Source organism: Copidosoma floridanum, unplaced genomic scaffold (genome assembly GCF_036245765.1).
Source record: "Copidosoma floridanum isolate Cflo_tuat_1 unplaced genomic scaffold, Cflo_Japanese_pri ptg000021l, whole genome shotgun sequence".
NCBI classification, from domain to species: Eukaryota; Metazoa; Arthropoda; class Insecta; order Hymenoptera; family Encyrtidae; genus Copidosoma; species Copidosoma floridanum.
This window is the reverse complement of record NW_028321898.1, coordinates 5956000-5975824: the sequence shown is the minus strand read 5'-3', so window position 1 is coordinate 5975824 and position 19825 is coordinate 5956000. Positions and strand designations below refer to the sequence as shown.

At 34.1% G+C, this 19825-nt stretch overlaps 1 protein-coding gene across 3 annotated transcripts in view; it reads left to right on the top strand.

Annotated features, from left to right (window-relative positions):
* The window catches only part of Sarm (sterile alpha and armadillo motif), a 390671-nt gene that overhangs the window by 270523 nt on the left and 100323 nt on the right, over positions 1-19825 (top strand). For 2 of the 3 annotated variants that reach the window (XM_089594455.1, XM_089594454.1), the window contains exon 5: positions 17947-18039. The exons of the other annotated variant lie outside the window; for it this stretch is intronic. In XM_089594455.1, the coding sequence (XP_089450581.1) occupies positions 17947-18039 (93 nt within the window). The remainder of the gene's footprint in view (positions 1-17946; positions 18040-19825) is intronic. 3 annotated transcript variants of the gene reach the window in all.

Sequence of the window (19825 nt, the reverse complement as noted above, 5' to 3'; positions counted from 1 at the left end):
TATTTAAAAAAACGCTACTTAACTATTTGTTTGAGAGCGAATAATTGACAATTATACTAGTCTGAATTTGTAATATATTTACCAAAATCAATCGCTGTATGAGTTGTACCTGTATTTTTTTAGCGTTGTTACAGTTTTGGAAACAATATAATACTACTGCAAATCGTATTTTATGTACTACCGTGAGTTGGCGCACACACACATTTATATAGACACATACTTACAGTTGAGTAAACCGTGTTAGTTCACATGCAAATTCGGACTCCAAAGTGTTATTCGAGCCTCTGTCAAAATTGCCGATTCACAGATGACCTTTAATTATTTGTATTTCTATTGTACTCAATCTGTATCAAACTTATTTTTAACATTTATTTTTTCTCACGTAATTTTACCCAATCCATCACATTAATTTTTAATATATCTTAACCTAAGAGTACGACAAACATTGATATCTAACATACTGGAAGTTATTCAGCATAACCGTTTTTTTTCTCAAGAAATAAGATAAAGCACTCTAAAGCACAATATTTTCCTTGTTGAGTGTGGTTGAGTTTGCTTCAATATTTTTTTATTGAGTCTTCACATTTTTAATTTATCATGTATGTGAATTTTTCTGTACCCGAAAATGTATTGAGATCCCATGGGAGAGATACATACGTAAATTTGTTGTAGGATTATCTATTTTTGCGAAATCAAAGCGAAATCGTATTTGTGAGAAAAAAAAGTTTTTAGGCGTTAATTGTTATCGAACAATGATTAAGTAATTATTACTGCTATTTAACAAACTTTAGTTTATATAAATTGAGAGTACACATTCATGAGTACCTTGAGTGTGTGTGTGCACTAGAGCGTTGGGGGGCAAAATAAGAATGGGGACTGCGCGAGAACCGAATTTGTAAGGGACGCGCACCGGGACGGCGGCGGTTGACGAGGTCCGGGAGTAGGGTTTAGCTGTAGAGGAGCTCGTAACGGAGAGCTCGTGAGGGCAGTTTTTTTTTTGGCTCGCCTCCGAGGGCACGACATGAGTAGCAATCCAAGGGGCCTGCGGAAGCACTCGGGCGTTTGATTTTCGCTGGGAATCGTTTGGCTGCATTCACATCATTACGGATTGCTGCACAGTAAGAGAAAAAGAGTAAGTGTTCCCTTCGAGTTCTGTTATCATCTTCTTATCAACGAAAGTTGATAAGTTCAGACCAAAAGGGTGGAAATCCCTGGTTGCTTAATTTATCAACCAAGTGGTGGCCTTAGGTCGGTGAGCGGATACGAAGGAGACTTTTTTTTGTGTGTGTGCTGAATCTCCTGGTGTGCGTGATTTCGTTTGGAGGAGTTTTTCTCCGGCGTTTCCTTCCCCTTGGAAGTCATCACTTTCGTTTAACAAGGGGTTTATTGTGTTTGCGGAAAATTGAAGTGATTTATTTTTTGAACTAGGTGACAAGCGTTGATCTCACTTCTTGGGATCATTTAGTTGGTTGGTAGAAATCCCCGGGTGATATATCAACCGAGAGGTGACCTTCCGACCGCTTTTTCTGTCATCATTAAAGGTTTTTATTCAGTTTTGTAAGTTGTTGGTTGAATAGGGGACGCTCTCGTGTAACGATCCACACAGTAGTACTGACTGCGTGTGTACTCGAATTCTAGACCTCCCTTTTGGTTACTTTTAAATATTGATTTTTGCATTCATAAATACTTGGAGACATTCAACCGTGGTACGTTTTAACTTTCCCCGTGATAATTTGATTTTCACATATAGCGATCTCATACGTATGAGTCTGAATATTGTTGTTGAAAGTTTGAAGCTTTCCTGTTAAAGAGTCATATTTTGAATTATTACTTTCACACCTAGACTTAAGATAAACAAACACGATGTACAAGGTGAAATATTTGTGACGGCGAGATACAGGGGGAATTCTACGAAAACGAGTGTTCTGTGATAATGTAAATTTTCTGTACATGTTCTCGGGTGAGTTGATGGAATCTCGTCAATATTTTTTATTTTGATTTCTATTAAATTTGTAAAGAATCGCATTCTATGATTAAGTTTGATTTCGAGAAGTCAGAAGAATTATATAGAAAATTTCTTATCTTTTATTTTTTTTTCAACCATAAAAAATGCTCCCATGTAAGACAATCGATTTCAGTTATTTCAATGTTTTATGATTTTATTTGATTTACATTAAGAATCTTTTTTTTTGCTTTTGTTAACTAAGAAAATTGAATAAACACCGAGAATTCAATAAGATTTTTATTCGAGTGCGTTTCCTTTTAGTTGTGTGTCTCCTCAGCTCCCCTGTCCGCCGTTATCTCACGATCCACTTTCGTCCACGAATTACCCTTAACAAAGAGGACCGTTTCAAAATGTAAATAAAAATACTATCATAAAATATATTCATCGTAGCATTTTATATTGTGATAGATTAAGGCTTAAAATACTTAGGGCTTAGAGTTTTTAAGCTCAGGGCATATGGTCTTAGGATTCGTACACTTGAGATTCGTGGGCCTAATGTCTGTGAACTTAGAATTTGTTGGCTTGAGTTGTAAGGGCTTGGGACCTCTGGGCTTGTGGTTTTTAGGATTGTGATTTATTGGCTTTAAATAAGAAGGCGTGAGATTTTTGGGCTTGAAATTTTTGAGCTTAAGATTTGTGAGCTTGAGATTTTTCAAGACGAAGTGAGAAAAATGAAAAAAAAAGGATTGAATGAAAGGTAGAGTGAGTTAGGCATAAAGGGAGGAAAGAGTGAGTGAGTAGGGGAGGAAAAAGATGAAAAGGGAGAGCATAGGGAGGGTGATACAATGAGAAAGTGATAAGGGTGAAAGAAATGAGGAGAGAGAGGGAGAGAGAGAAATACAGATGTGCAAAACAGAGGGAAACAAAGAGAAATATATAGGATGGAAATGGAGAACGAGGAAGGGAGAGGAATGTTGGAAAAGGGAGACAGGGAAATTAGGAAAAGAAGGTGAAAAGCAGTTGTTCTCCGTTAACCTTTTGCATCTGTTATTTCTTTAAAGTTATTTTACTATTTTACGCTTTAAAAAGTATTTCATTTGATTTCTTTTCCGGTCAGCATGGGCCAGCGTGCATGTACGTGAGTCATGCATAGGTGTAGTACCTTTACTACGAGCAATCTTTAGGTGATTCACCTCTTCAGATGCACATTGGCCCCTGCGTTTAGTGTTCTAAAATCGGCACGGAAAGTTTTGAAGCAAGAGAAAAAAAATTAATGTGGATACACCGATGTTACACTACCAAAGTAGATTTTGCCTCAACAGCAAGCTAGGGAAAACAACCTGTAGGAGTTCAGGCAGCCATTTCAACTGGAAATATTATCGGCTTCTCCTCAGTGGGTTGACCCAACGGCATACCCACAAAAAAGGTATTCTCCAGGCCCACTTCTTTGACCAATGGTGAACGGTTTATTATCCAGGGAATGATCCGAAGACGAGATATTCTCTGGCCAGTGGAGTACCTCCCTCTAGCATGGTCTCTGTATACAGAGACTCCGAGAGTAAGAGTCAAGCTACCCACAGCTGACTCCCCATCATTGAGAATAATAATAAGGAATGCCTGAAAGTATCGCCACTGACTCTTTTCAGGGCCATCATAAGTATTTGCGTTCCCTAATTAACCATCAATCTCAGCGGTTCTTTTTAGGGTCATCTAATGTTTAACTACTTTATCAACAAATACATTTTTACCATCACTTCCGAACAAAGATTCGTCCACTAAAAGACTATAAAAAGTCGGCCACTATTAAGCCGCATCAGTCATTTACTGGCAAACGTCACGAGTGGAGTTGTTCGTCACGAGGCCGGGACCTCCAGCTACCGACGACCCTACGTTACCCTCTCGACTCTAAATATTTAACCAGGAATCACCAATACTCTCTGAGGTCTGCTTTGGACAAAGCTAGCAGTGAAGCTATAAAGGAAAAATCAACTTGATCAAATGGGACAGTTTCCAATAGTAAGCATCATGAACTAATCTCCCTACCTTGGATCACCGAAATGACTAAGCTCTGCAAAAAAAAGAAGGTGCTTTAGAAATCAACGTCTCCAGAGCAACACCAGAAGACATCTGCAAAGAGCACTACAACCAGCTGCAATGCTTTATAATTTGTAGTTTTTCTTCCGATCAGTCGTGCTACAACAGCAACGTAGAAAAGATTACCCTACCGTTTCTAGGCAGTCACGTTTGCTGGAAACTTCAGTCAAGAAAGAGTTTAGCTGACCGATCTTTTTTAGGGTTATCTAACGTCGAACTATCTTGCCAACAAATATATAACAACTTAGCAAAGTTGGCAAAAACAACTTATAGGGCTCATAAAAGTTTTTAACAATGTCTATAATCGCAAGAGGGTACATTGGAAGGAAAACCTTAAATATTTCAAATGTTAACAAGCTTAGGCGTCAGTAAACTGACGCAGAACATTTATCGAGATTGAAACAGCAGTGTCCATCACGTGAGAGATCAGTTTTCCATTACAAGTATTTGTATTCGTTGTGGTGATAAAAAATGGAGAGTTTAAGCTCCAGGACTTTGTTGTTCTGGTAATTGGCAATGGTAATAGTAAGTAAACTGCATGGATTCTGAACTAAAATAATTTTAATAACATATTTTTTATTCTGAGAAGTGTTAAGAATAGGTGTAAAATTGTTATCTGAAAACGTTTTACGTTTTGTGTCAAATATAGAACACACTACTGTGTTCTATTCAGCAAGTCTCGGGAGAAGCCAAGACGGGGGACTGCTAGTATATATATCCTTAAATGTATCTTTAATCAATTGTGAAAGTTGAATGTGTTTGTCATATTATAATTAAGTTTTTTTGTGATCATGTTATAACTGTTTCTAATGTATAAATAACCTAAGTTTTAACATGCTGTATAGGTGTATATATATATATATATATATATATATATATATATATATATATATATATATATATATATATATAATTGTGAATGTGTAGGGCTTCTGGTAATGACTGCAATATTATGCATAACTTATAAGGAAGTTTGTGAGAGTATTTTAAAGACATTAAATTAAATATAATTTGTTATTAGATTAAATTCTAGATTTCTTGCTAAAAAAAGTTTCATGCATCATATGTTAGCACGTTTAGAATTAAAACAAATTATTTTTCTATTATTTTATTTTTCTTGTATCTCATGACTCAAAATAAAAAGCAAAATTTTTTTATTACAAAAGAAATTACCTTAAAGAATGAGAAAATATAAATGTTACTATTAAAAATAAAGTAAGAAAGACATAATTGGAAGGAGACGGAGTTTATGGAACATTCTGGGGACCTCTGGTGTAACTATCGAGTTATATAATTATAGAAAAAACAAATGTGTTTTTTCTTGGTTTGAGGTACACAGAGGTAAACTTTGTACCATAGGAGTACTAGTGGTTGTGTTGCTGAAGTTCGATGCATTACTGAGCTCCTACAGTATGCACGATGACTGTCGCCTAACCCAAACTTTGAACGCATATAGTACAGCGCAGCATTGAACTGTAGAAGTTCGAAGAAGGGGGCTGTCTAAGCTCTGACGTTTGGACTCTCCAAGAGTCCAAACGTCTGGGCTCAAATAGCCCCCTCCCTCGGACTTCCACCGTTCAATGCTGCGCTTTACTGTATGCGTACAAACTCTGAAACGAGGAGAGCCTGATTCATTCGTACTGTAGCAGTGCAGTAGGGTTCTGAACTGTGATGGTACAAAATTTATCTCTGATAGGCCTCGTGAACCAATAGAAGGAGGGTGGTTCTGACGTCACTGGCCTACCTTACAAATAATTGTATACATACATAACGATAAATATGTATACATTAGCGCTCTATGGATCAAACCTCTACTTTAACTTAAGACAAGAATTTTTTAAGTTAATATATGAAATAATATTTTACGTGACATTTGAATTTTTGTAACACTATATGCTTTTTAAATTTATACAGTTTGCCAATAGTTCAAAGTTTGTTAAGTATTTAACAGCAAGTACAATGCCTACAATAAGTAGCAATAAGAATATGTTCATCACATTAACGATTCTTTAAATTGTTGGTCGTCCTACCCAAATATCCCAAAAAACACAAAAAGATATACGATTGGGTCCACAAATTATGATAATTTATTTAAATGTGTTAGATTTGGAGTATTAATTAGTTTATCTTTCAATGAACTACAAATATAATAATTTTTCGTCGTTTTAGATACAGATACTATTACTTCGCTTTATTTTCTTGCCGTTTTTTGTTTTATCGTGATTAAGTTTTTTTTATATACAAAATACTCTTTTTTTGTTAATTTATACATTTTTGTAATTTATAATAGTCGTAAATAACTTTTTGCTGTTAGATTTTTTTTTTTATTTTCATTTTAAAATGTTTATGTGATTTTATATTTTTTTTTTTATTTGAAGTGAATGTTTTTTCTACTGGATGGTATATTATCATAAATGTATAATTGAATTGTTACTTTGAATGACTAAAGTAAAAGGATTTATATCATAATCTTGATCTGATTATTTGAAACTACTGTCAGTAAGACGAAAGGCTTATTTTTTCACTACGGATCCCCATTTGTTACGTCTAAACTTCTAAGTAAAAGGAGAAACTCATAAATTCGTTTTACTAATGAATTACTTTTTATTTTGTTCGTAAGGAACTAGCCATCTGTCCAAAGGCCTTATTTTCTCTCACTTTCAATATATTTTTCTTTTAAATCGTTCTTTCACATTGTGGTATTGAGTGTCATCGAGTAGTATGTACAGAGTAGTGTTAATGTATCGTAAACCGAGCTGACGTTGACCTACTGTTTAAATCATGTCTTATGTAATGCAGTAGTAGTATATTTTATTTGTCTTTTAATTTTACGTCCTTGTAAGGGTCTTTGTCGTACGTTATCTGTTTATTTTTGGTTTGTATTTAATTTATTGATTAAAGCCATAGTTCTGTTTCTATTAATTGGAATTTTGAATCTTGAAATATTTTAATTAAAAGAATAAATGTAATCAACAGCCAAGTTATGCCTTATCTAATAATAAAATTAATTTAGTGAAGCTGTGAATAATCGATTCTTACAACTAATAGAAATTACAAACTTAAGTCCCCATTTAGAGTATTTTAGCAATTTACAGTTTTTCTCAAGTCAACTTATTTCTATAATCATTGGTTAGCTGCTGCTTGCGCGCGCGCATTCGCAAGACCTTACAAGATTGACCGAAACGATGATTCTAATCTTACACGAGAGTACTCGTGGCAATGATGATAATTAGGCTGCTGGTTTTAACGTTGGAACCATAGTCGATGTTCTTTTCTTTTTTTGTTTCTCTTTGATTCACTTTTAGGCAAGTATACAGTGGCCTGGTTTGTTCGAGATTTTTTTCACAGCTTTGTCACCGAATTAAGTCTCACATTTGCTTAGAATGCATGCTTCTAATACACAGTTTCATCACTGAATTAAGTCTTACATTTACTTAAATGACGCAACTGAATTCACTCTTCAACCTTTATAGTTACTTTAGATCACTTGAGGAAAGAGAAAAGTTGAATATTGGTATGTGCAAGGAGTTTCATACTTTTGCACTTAAAGAGAACTTGTTTAGTTTGGGGTTTAAACTGCTGATCTCTCTGGTGTTACATTAGGTACATGAAGCTTTCGAAATTACGTACGATATTTAATGTGAGCAGTAAAGAATGTTGAAATTATTGATTGTTCACATTTTTGAATGTGGTAGTGCGAATTGATCTTGTAAGATGGGTGCTTTATAAGAATGTTCTGAGGTTGCAGGTACAATTTTGTGATGGTAGCTCTTTGCAAAAGAAGTTGTAAGTTATATATTATGTGGTTGCAGGAGTAGCTGTACAGTTAAAATTTTAACGATTCCTGAGCATTCGCTTATTATAATTTACAGAACGGAACTATGTGTTTTGGAAAGTAAACATTAAGTGCACGACATGGAATGTCACAACAATTTTGAAATCATGTCTCTAAATGATTTTATACATATTATTAATAATGTTAAAAATACAGTAACTTTTATTTTTCTAGGACACAAGGTATAAATGTATAAAGTGTTTTGATTTAGTTTTACAATAGACAAAAATTTACCTCTCAAAAAGAAAATGTTTTAATTTTTTTCATCCTACCTATATTTTTTTTAAACATTAGTTGCACTAGAAATATTTATGATATCATATTATTCTAAAAATGTTAAACAAACTTTTCAGCATTAATGATAAAACAGTAAAACATTAAAAAGTAAATAAATTTTTGAAAAAATTTTAATTCATTGCCATAAGTTTAGTTGATTAATTTTCTAAAAAGTATTAAGTAAAATAAATTTATAATGAACAACAGCACCTCCAACCATACGAAACTTGCTTAATTATAAGTCTTTATACTTAATACGACTCATGTGGATCACGAGATCCCCGGGAAATATCCCGTAGGAAAAACCTGATCCAGAACAGCTCGGTGCATACGCCTTATTTCTGACCTGGTGTCTAAGCTGCAGACTTAGACAACGGGGAAAAAATTTGGCACTCCTCCCACTCACACTGGCGAAGAGACAGAGAAACAGTCAATCAATCCACAAAGTGAACAGCAAAGGCGAAACGGCGAGACTTGAATGGTCACCCATCCAAGTGTCAAATGCTGCTTAACTTCGGTGATTGACAGGACTACAACTCTATCGTTGAGCCATCGTATCGGTATAGTTAAATATATATAAGAGATTGATCAAATCTAAATACTGCTTTTAATGTTGGAGAAAATGAAAGATAAACACTGCTTTTAACGCAGTACATGTTACTAAAATAAAGACAAAAACGTAAGAATATAGCAATCAGCAATAAGAATTTGTAAGTGTATAGCTAAATGAATAAATACAACTGCAATTCACTTAAATTAATATATTAAAAAAAATGTTAATTAATGAAATAGTCAAATGATTAATCTTAGTTTTTCTAATTGATTTAAAATTGTCGAACAGTCTTGTGATAAGATTTGATGGTTTAACTTACATTTACAGATTATAATAACGACCATAGTAGCTTGCAAATTATTGTAGTAAAAATAATGATGATAATGGGAATGTATTGAATCAACATTTTTTAAGCAATTTCTGAAGCTTTTATAGTGGCAACGAATAGTATTGCAAAGTTTTTAAATCAAAATGTGAAAACGGTCAATTTTTTTTCGTTTTTTAGTGTAGCTTACTTTTCGTATAACACTCAAAGGATTATGTCTCCTATTCGTATATATTAAACTAAATGACATGGACTTTTAACTGATATTCCATCTTAACCTTACGTTTGGTATTTTAAAATGATGGTCTAACATGTCCATTGCCTTACGATCTGCAAAAATTCTAATTTGTTAATGGGAGGTTTGCACCAAAGTAAGCTATACTAAAAAACAAAAAAAAGCTTGACTGTTTTTCGATCTTAATTTCGGACTTTGCAAGACTGAAAATCTATTAAGAAGAATACTACTTATTACTATTATAAAGAGAACTTAGAAATTTATTTAAAAATACTTAACACATTAAATTTTGTTAACACTACAGTTTCGTATCAATATATTTTTATTAGGATTTCATAACTTTTGAGCAAAATACTATTTCTTTCCATTCATTTGAAATAAGTTAATTTAATAAAATACCACTTGTATTAGAAAAGACTGGATGTCAATCAAGTCTGTACAATGTAGCTACAGTATACTTTCATAGCTAATAGTTTATTATTAGTGTATTCACCACTAAATTTATAAAAAAAGCTGTTATGTATAGTCATTTGCAATAGTGTATAAATGCTAAAGTAATTTGTACTTGACGCATCCTATCTTGTCAATTTGATTATGTAGACCCTATAGCTTTGTAACATAATTTAAGTTTTGAAAAGTTGACAAATTAAATAATACACCAATCACTTAATTTTATGATGGTGTCTTTTACTAATGATACCTAGTCATGAAAATAAAAAACGAAGATATATTGTATTCCCCCGTCTGGCCTTACAACTATTCAAGGGGGCCTGAAGGTTGGTGAGGGGGGACGAGAGAGCGAGGCTTTATTTTTGTAGGATATTTTTTATTTGGTTCATTTAACTTAGTAATATGGCGATTTTTTCATTATTTTAAAGGTCAAGGGCAAAATAATTAATTCAAAATTTTAAAGGTGGTGCGGGAAAGCGAGATGGGGCGATGTGGGTTTGTGACTAAATCAGGTCTCACAACTTAATATTAATAGTGGCCCCCGGATTTGCCCGAGATGCACTAAGCAAAGTACCGAAGTGTGTTGACACGCATTTCTGATTAAAAAATTTTTGTTTGAAATCGATGCAGTTTTAGTTGAATAATAGGCTGTTAGAAAGTTTAAAAATATATAACGATGCTACAAAGTACCGTGCGTTCCCTACGCCATAAAATAGTTGTTAGCCCTAAAGGGTCGCTCATTTGTATTTTCTCATGTTACAATGAATAAAAAGGGCTATTTATTAAAACCATAAATATGTAAAACTCATATTTAAAAAATGATTGAAAGTTTTTCTTTTTTAATTTCAAAACTTGATTACCCAAGCAACAAAATCCTGAAGCCTAATATCGCCATTTTTTATCGCCATAATAAATACGAATACATATTATTTTATATTTAAAAAGCTGCACACACATAAAATATTTGAATTTTTCCTTCCAATCTTCTCTCTTACAATTTTAGGCATCGTTAAAAACTTTTGTTAGCCCTATGTTGTTTTTTTCCAACTTTGTTAAGTTGTAAATATACTTGTTGGCTATACTAGATTGCCTAGATAGCTCAGGGTGGTTTTCTTTAGCTTGCTGTTGTAGCACCATACTGGTTGAAAGAAAAACCACAATGATTTGAAGTCTTAGAGCTAGTTACAGTGCTCTTTTCTATCGTTTCCTGCTATTGCCCATCTAAAGCAACTTCTTTTTTCGCATACTTTAGTAGGTTTAGTGATCCAACGTGGGGATTGGTTCGTGACGCTTGCCTGTTGAAGACTGATCTGTTTGCTCAAGTAAAGTCTTCCTTTTATAACTTCACCGTTAGGTGCACCTAGCACAAATCTTGGAGAGGATCAGTAATTCCTGGTTGAATGCTTAGAGTCAAGAGGGTAATGCAGGCTAGTCGGTGTCTGGGGTTCCCAGCCTTATGACCAACAACTCCGCTTGTGATATTTACCAATAAATGACTGAATTAATTTAAGGACGTTTGGTAGAGATAGCGGGGGGGGGGGAACCACTTCCGGGGACCACAACCTCATGACGCCAATTTTTAAAAAACTGAGTTTTTATAAGTTTTTCTATAAGCGACCGTGTTAAAATGACTGAACTTTGAAATTCAATATCTCGAAAACGAAACAGACGAACCTCTTGAAATTTTAACAGCTTTATTGTTACAACAATAAGAACATCCGTTTAGAATTCAAAAAAGATTCATTACAGGGTTCTATCTCTACCGAACGTCCTTAATAGTGTTCGGCATCATATAGTCCTTTGGTGGATGAACCATTGTTGGGAATAGTTGTAAAAATACATTTTTCGTCAAAGCCGTTTAACGTGAGGTAGCCCTCAAACGAACCGATATGATTCATGATGATTTAGTGAACGTCAAGATTTATGAAGAAAAAGACCAATGATGATACTTTCAATCATGACTTACTATTGTTCTCAATGCTGGAGAGCCGGCTGGTAGCTTGACTCTAACCTTTGGCCGAAAAATATCTTGTATTTGGGTCGTTTCCTGAATAATTAACTACTCATTGTAGGTTAGAAAAGTGAGCCTGAAGAATACTTTCTCCGTGGGTATGCTGTTAGGACAAATTACTAAGGAGAAGACTGATGAAATTTCCAGTGAATGTAGCTGCCCGAACTCCTCGGGATTGTTTTTTCTAGCTTGCCGTTGTAGCGAAAAGTGATTTGATAGTACCAGGTGTGTTGGAAGAACGACCACGAAACCGTGAAGTGTTAGAGGAGGACTCAAGGTGCTAAGCATTTGAGTTACCAAGGAGCAGTTCTTTCACTCGCACCGTAGGTTTAGATAAGTTTTCATTCTTAATTTTTGAGCCGTTTTCTTACCTCAAACTTGATGTGATTGGTATATGGCTCTAATGCTTGTTGATAAGTAAGAAATTTCATATGGTTCTAGTAGGTATAGAAGTAATATTAATACATTTATCATTGTATCAATAGGCTCATGTATAAAAATGATGGGATCTTTTATAGAAGCACTCTTAAAATCATCGATACATGCCCTTTCTCAATATTAAACACACTGAAGATTCGTAATACAAATTCACCTATTTTCTTTTTTAAGCAATTTTTTAAAGAAATAAACAAGAATGAGACAAATATTTTTCCCAGAGACGGATCAAACTCACAACCTCCTGTTCACTAGACAGTTCCTTTATCATTTGAGCTACCGAAAAGCTGTACATTAACTCGCATTGTAGGTGTAGATAAGTTTTTATTTATTTATTTTTGAGCTGTTTTTTTCACCTCGAGCTCAATATAACAGATATATGACTCTAATGCTTATAGATAAGTTAAAAATATAATATGGCTCTATTAGGTATACAAGCAATATTGATGCATTTATCATCGTATCAAGAGGTGAATGTATGTTGACGGCGGAACTTTTTATGTAAGCACACTTAAAATTATCTATACATGCCCTTTTTTGATATCAAGTATACTGAAGATTTTAAATACAACTTTACATTTTTATTGAAGAAATTTTTTTTATAAAATAGATAAGAATCAGGAAAATATTTTCCCTAGGTACGGATCAAAAACAAAACCCCCGATCACTAGACAGTTGCTATACCACTTGGTTGTATACCTATTAGAGCCATATTAAATTTCTAACTTATCTACCGGAATTAGAGTTTTTTACTTAGTATGTTGCGCTTGAGGTAAAAAAAAGGTTAAATACTAAAAAAGCGAATTCATCCAAACTTACGGTGTGAGTATGTGAACGACTCCTTGGTAGCTCAGGTGGTATAGCAACTGTCTAGTAAACAGAAGGTTATGAGTTCGATCCGCATCTGGGGAGAATATTTTTCTCGTTTTAATTAACTACTTGAAAGAATTTCTTGAAAAAGAAAATATGATACGATAATCAATGTATTAACATTGCATGTATACCTACTAGAGAAATATCAAATTGTTTTACTTATGTTGCGGGGGTTTTTCTTTATGTGAGATAAGGTGTATGGTAAAACTACGAGCACAATGTGTATGAAGAAAGACATACAAAACGATTATAATTCAATTTCAAAGTATATTCAAATCTCTTGTCTTATAAAATAGTTACAAGATTTGGTTTTGACACAATGACTAATTTATCGATGTAATAAAAAAAGAAAATAAGAAAACATAACGTTGTCGTTAGACACTATTCAACCTCTTTTAATCTTGGATTTAAAATAAACTAAATAATTTGCTTTTTCCGTTCGCACAACTCACTATTTTCTATCTTAAAATTATACAACGTTTTGAATAAACTTGCTTTGTAGAGCATTATCGTTACTTCTCCTGTAACAATGATAAAATATTGAAATTACAAGAAAACGCCTTTTTTATACGAGTCTTACACGATATTTACGATTGACGTGGCTCTAGTATATCGATAAATCATAATTTTAATTAGCTCAACAACATACTTCAAACTTTAGTTTTTATTTTGATTTAATCACCATTGAACGCAAAATAATAATTGTAAATAACAAAATTTGTATTCGCCTTTACGATCTCTCTCGTAAACGAGTTTTATGCACTGATAGACAATAATTAAATATTTAACTGAAATCTCTTACACTCTATACTCTATTGGACTCAATAATCTCTCGGATATAATATTAAAGAAAAACATAAAGAGTACAATCGTGGACTCATCGCAGAATCAACGGGATATATCGACTAGACAGCACGGTAGTATGATATATAAAAACAACAAAAGAAATGAACCTCAAAAAGAAAGAGATAGGCTAGTCAATCAGCAAAGAAAGATAAGTACGCTTACGAAGCCACCGCAAGGGATTTATCGCTTCTGCGACGAGGAATTATCGCAATGATAATTCACGAACTCTTTTCAATTGCCTATTAGATAGCCCCTTTTTACTTACGCAGACCGGGAAGAGAGAACAAGCAGAGGCGAAAGGCTTGGGACGAAGAAGACCGTGTTTCCGGAGAGGACCCAGAGAAGAGAGCCAATGGTTGCTGAGCACCCCTCAACCACCCAACTTGATTAGGTCCAGTTCATGAGGAACTCTTCCTCTTAATGCCTCTCCCGTCTCTGCTCTCTAACCTTTATCTGATTTTTCCTTTCCCTGTGGCGAGCCGCTGAAACCGATGCCTGTATTCGGGCATTTTCGCGTTTTCTCGCCCCAGGTCGTGGCCCTACGCATCTAGCCCCTGGAATGTATAAGCATGAGTCATACACTTATTATTTTGAGCTTCAGTTTATTTGATATCGGGAAATGGCATGTATGGATAGTTTTAAGAGTATTTATATAAAGTGCCGCCATATAATATATGTGCACTTATTGATACGATACTATATGTATCAATATTTCTTGTATATTTATTAGAGCTAAATTCAGTTTCTAACTTAATGTTTTTATTTAAGAACACTTTTTATGATGTTTCTCCAGATAATTTGGAATTCATTTAACGATTTTAAAAATAGTTTTTTTAATATCTTTAAAACATTTAATGACATTAAAAGAAAGTATTTTTAAGATATCATAGTAATAATCTGCTCAATCGCTTTAATATATTTCATAATTGCGTATCATAAAATTAGGAGGTTGACGAGTGGAGCGCACATGTATAAGAATGTGTAAAATAATTAATGAAGAGACAAAATACTGACCACCAGATACAGACACGAAAATCAGTGCATAAGTCGTAGATAGAGAGAGATAATGACAGAGAGATAGAGGAAGTAAGAAAAATATTTTTTCTGTACTGTGTAGAAGTGAAGTAGTACTAATGCTCTTTCTACGTCCTACCATAATAGACCAGACGCCGAGGACAAAATAATATAAAATTGTGCATTTGACGGATGGAAGCAATGTTTTAATTGATTCTTAAGCATTTTTTGCCGTAGAATACGATTGTCGTTACCCGCACTCTGCAAAAGTTGTGATTTATTTTTAAATTTAAGAATTCGTTGAGATAAAGTGACTTTTTTACGTTTTGCTTTTTGTCACATTTTCTGTGCATTTTTTTAATACATACTATAGTTTTTTGTTTCTTACTTAACTATCCAAAATTTAAGCCCAAGTAAAAGTCGCTCAGCATTTTCGTTTAACGGTAAATAGCGTTCAAAGTTGAAAAATAGCTTTTTTTACATATTTAATATCAAAAGAACAATAACGCCAAGAAGCTTAAAATTTTCTCAAATTGTTGATGATATTATTAACAATCGCATTAAATTTTATAAAAATCAGTTACAAACTTTTCAAGTATTTAACGATTTTCTTTTTTTTTTTCTTTATTAGTTCCAAAATTTCCCTAGACTTGTACAAAATAGTAAGACCTTTTAAATCAAGCCAGAAAATTCAAAAAACGATTTTTGTATTCCGTTGGAATTTTGAAAAAATTTTGATTTTCTCCGATTTTCTGTCGATTTCATAGTGACACTAGTTTTCGACACACGTATAAAACTGTACAATTTTTTTAATTAAACGTCTTAAGGATTTGCTTTGGTACTGTTGAAAAGCTGCTATTTTTTAATGAATTTTTAAAAAACAAACGTCGTAGTACTCTCAATGTTGTTTAATATTTATATTTTCATAAAAAAAAAAGTGTTGGTCTGTATGCTACTGGACAGTAATGAAACCCCAGTAAAACAATCACTACTGTATTCGCGGCATGCGCTAGATTCCAAGTTTCATTGAAGGAAGAGAGCAACTACGGATGTAGTGTCTCTCCGATCGCAGCTTGGTAAAAAGAGAGCAAGTGGTTTCAAATTTACCGTGCTTACTAAAATATTATTTTCCTTCCTCGGGCGTTTTTGAGAGGCTGGTGTGCCCTCGGTAGGAAAAATAGCATTCGCCACGTAAGCGCCATCGCTCTGTGGCTACCTAACGTCCCTCGGGCCCTGCTTCGCAAATAGCCCCGAAAACGATGGCACTTATCCGATGAAAACTACTATTTCTTAGCTTCCTGTCCTTATTAAAAAATACTTATGGAATCGATTTGGGGTAGCTCAATGATGTATATTTGAAGGTTATTATTGTTACTATGTACTATAACAATTGGAGTCAATAATTTAAAATTTTTGATTAGCAACAAGAAGGACGTTGTTTTTAGTTATATATTTAACTGTATGTAATAAATCATTAAATATTAATGTGATATTGTGTTACGTAATACTTACGTGTCACCATAATCAACTTACAGGAAAAATTTGTTGAACAATAAGAAGTGTTTACTATTGTGTAATTTTGCGCCTGTTAGCACACTTTGCGCTCGATAAATCACTTTGGGCCCTAGGGCAGAAAAGTACTTTGAGCCCATAGGGCACAAACAACTTTGTGCCCGGTAAATCACTTTGGACCCTCGGTAAGAAAAACATTATACACGACTCGGGCACCAACATATAACAATCGCACCCTTCGGGCGCTCATGTTTGTACTTTGTGCCATAGTGACGTAATGTACCATTTCCGCCCTCGGGTGGTTTTGGGAGGCTGGTACTTCCTCGGGCGAAAAAGCAGTTTTCCGATACTCGTTCGAAAAGTCTCCTTTACGAACCTCGTTACGGACCTCGCCTTTGGCTCGGGCCGCAAACCTCTCGGTTCGCAAACAAAGACTTTTCAAACTCGTAGGAAAACTACCATTTCTGTCTTTGGGCTTGTTTAAGGATTGGGTGTGCCCTTGGTAGAAAAAATAGGATGTGCCACTTGAAGACGATGGCATTTATCCTACGAAAACTACTAATCTATTTTGTAGGTCTTAGTTCGCATGGCACTTTTATTGACTGAAATTAGCAGTTACAGTAAGCATATAGCTAATGATCTATTCCACACTTATTTTTTTGCAGATTTGCTTGTATATTTAGCAAAAAAAGTATTTTGCGCGATTTTTATGCTCTTCTAATGATATGGGGATGGCGACCTAGCAAACAAATTTCAGATGGCGCAACCGATACTTAGACTCTAGCCAACGAGATGTGAGAGCAGTTTGTACACGAAATTATGTATGTGCACTGCAGACTACATACATGTATACTTTCGTGCATAAACCGTTCTCGAATCCCATTGGTTAGAGTCTTAGTACCGGTAGCGCCATCTGAGATTAGTTTGCTAGCTCGCCCAGCGTTGGCCGCGATGGTCAAAAGTTTGCTGCTGACGGTAACCTTCAGAGCACTTCTTTATCAGCCCCACCGCCGGCCGAGCTGTGAACTATCGCTGTGAACTACATATAGATATATAATTATGTGTACATCAGCGATAGTTCACAGCTTGGCTGGTAGTGGCGCTGATAAAGAAGTGCATTGAAGGTTGCGGTTGGCAGCAAAATTTTGACCATCGCAGCCAACGCTAAGGTCGCCATCCCCATATATAAAGCTTGTTTTCTATTTTTTTTTTTTATTTTTTTTAATTTTTTTAATTAGTGAAAAGGAAAAGAATCTGATTCTGATTTGAACTTTTAAGTTATTCTTATTTTTCAAAAATAACTTTCCGAATATGTCAATTTCAAGTCAACCAGTTGAAATTTTAAAATAACGAATAGTTTTGTGTAAAATCATCAACCGCAATTGTAAAAGTTCTATAAATCCCATGAATCTTATTAAAAATAAATGCAGTATAGTTAATCAATAACGGATTTTGTAATAAATTTTGAAAACATAAATCCACACAACATAATTAAACTGTTTGTGGCAACATACGTTTTTAATAAGAAAATTTTATTTGCAGGGACAAGTGAGCTTAAATGTCACTGACGTATTAGTCGACAAAAACATCGACCTTGCTATAAAACTTCAATCTGACTGTTTTAGTTCTGAAGTGGTAAGTTCTTTTTTTAACAGACCAAGTTAATATAAAAGTATACATCAATTAGAACTTTCCAACGCATTTAAGTAACAGTAACTTGGGTGTAGGAATGAGGAACCATTTCAAATTCACGTAATTCAAAGCTACTTAGAAATAAAATATTTCACGTAGCTATGTTCATTTTGTAAATTTGATATTTGAAAAAGCACATAAATAAAAGTATCACCCGTGTTTGTATTTACCTTAAATTCTTAGCACCCTTAAGAGCACTACTCTAGGCACTTAGCACTTGGAAGAAGGAAGGGAAGAGGGATGGGAGGCCTCCCATTACTGGGAGGGGGGTAGGGGAAAATTAGATAATTTTGCTGCGAGAAGTCTCTAACCCTCCTCGAGGAGCATTGCATGGTGAAACAAAGCACCTGTGAAGTTCTAAGAGGTACTTCACCGAAAAAAGTGCCACTGGCTGCAAATCGAACTGCGGTCTCCCGCGAGTCGACCCACGACCTAGCCGACTAAGCCACCGCGCGCTCTGACATATATCCATCTATAATATAATATTATGCACTAAAAGTTATATCTATATGAAATTACAGTTGTATGTAATAATAAACTGTACGTATTAAGTAGTTGTTCTTAAGTACGTGTACATAAAAATGAAGTATGGATAGGTTGTACAAAAAAAAAAATTTATGAGCACATACAAAGCAATTTTATTATAACAAAAAAAATATAATATGTAAAAAGATTACGATTATAACTATTTTTTTTTTTAAATTAGGTATTAGGGTCCCTTCTCTCTTCGTGGTTTCATAGTGCTCCTGTTGATGACTACAGCAGCGTGTATTATTTTTTTACTGCCTTAGTTTTAATCGATATGTATGCCCCTATCACGTCATATGATAGCATGTAACTATTTAAAGTAACTTACCTAAAATTTAATGTTAACAAAAGTTCATATAAAATAATAAACATAATGAAAAAAAGTTAACTATGCCCATCTAAGAGCAACAATAGTTTTAAATATATTATGGAGGATGGGGTAAGAAGACATAAAGAAAAATTTTGTTAGGTTAAAATAACGGACAGATATATTAAAATTTCTTATTAGCTGCTGGATTCTGGATTAGTGATATGTGTTCGTAATACAGTGGTGGAAAGTGTGGAGATTGTGGAGGAATCTATGAGCAAGCACTTAAAAATACATAGAAGGCACGGGGGGAAGGCTAGTCATAATTATTTTTTAGAAGAGTCTGTTCACACCGTCCTTCTCCACCCCTTTAGCTGCCTTTTTACTCCCTTCTAGTACCTTTGTTAGCCCCTTCTTAAAGTAAGACAACATCCTTCTTATTTCTGCATGCCACTAACTTGATTTAACCTTTTTTTCTCCGTTCTTAGATTTTTTGGGTTTCTCTCTTGCCTCTCTTGAAAAAGACAAAATTTTCTTTTTTTGTTTAACTCCCCTTACCTTCCTCTAAGATTTTTCTTGTTTTCCCTCGCCCCATGTTGAAAATAAAAAACACAGTATTTTTTGGCCCTGAATAAATACAATTTTTGACCTCCCTTAATCTCCTTTAGCCCCTATATTTGTTGTAATAAAATCATCATGGAGATTATTATATAAAATAAAATCAGTATCTCTCTATGTTTAACGTGATATACGTATGTGTTATAATATTTCAGTTTATTATACAATAAATACAACCCTAAAGGTCATTGCTCATTAGTTTTTTTGAAAACTCATTAAACTGTGTCCAATATGTTACATGCACAAAATATTTCAATTTTCACTATAATATTTATT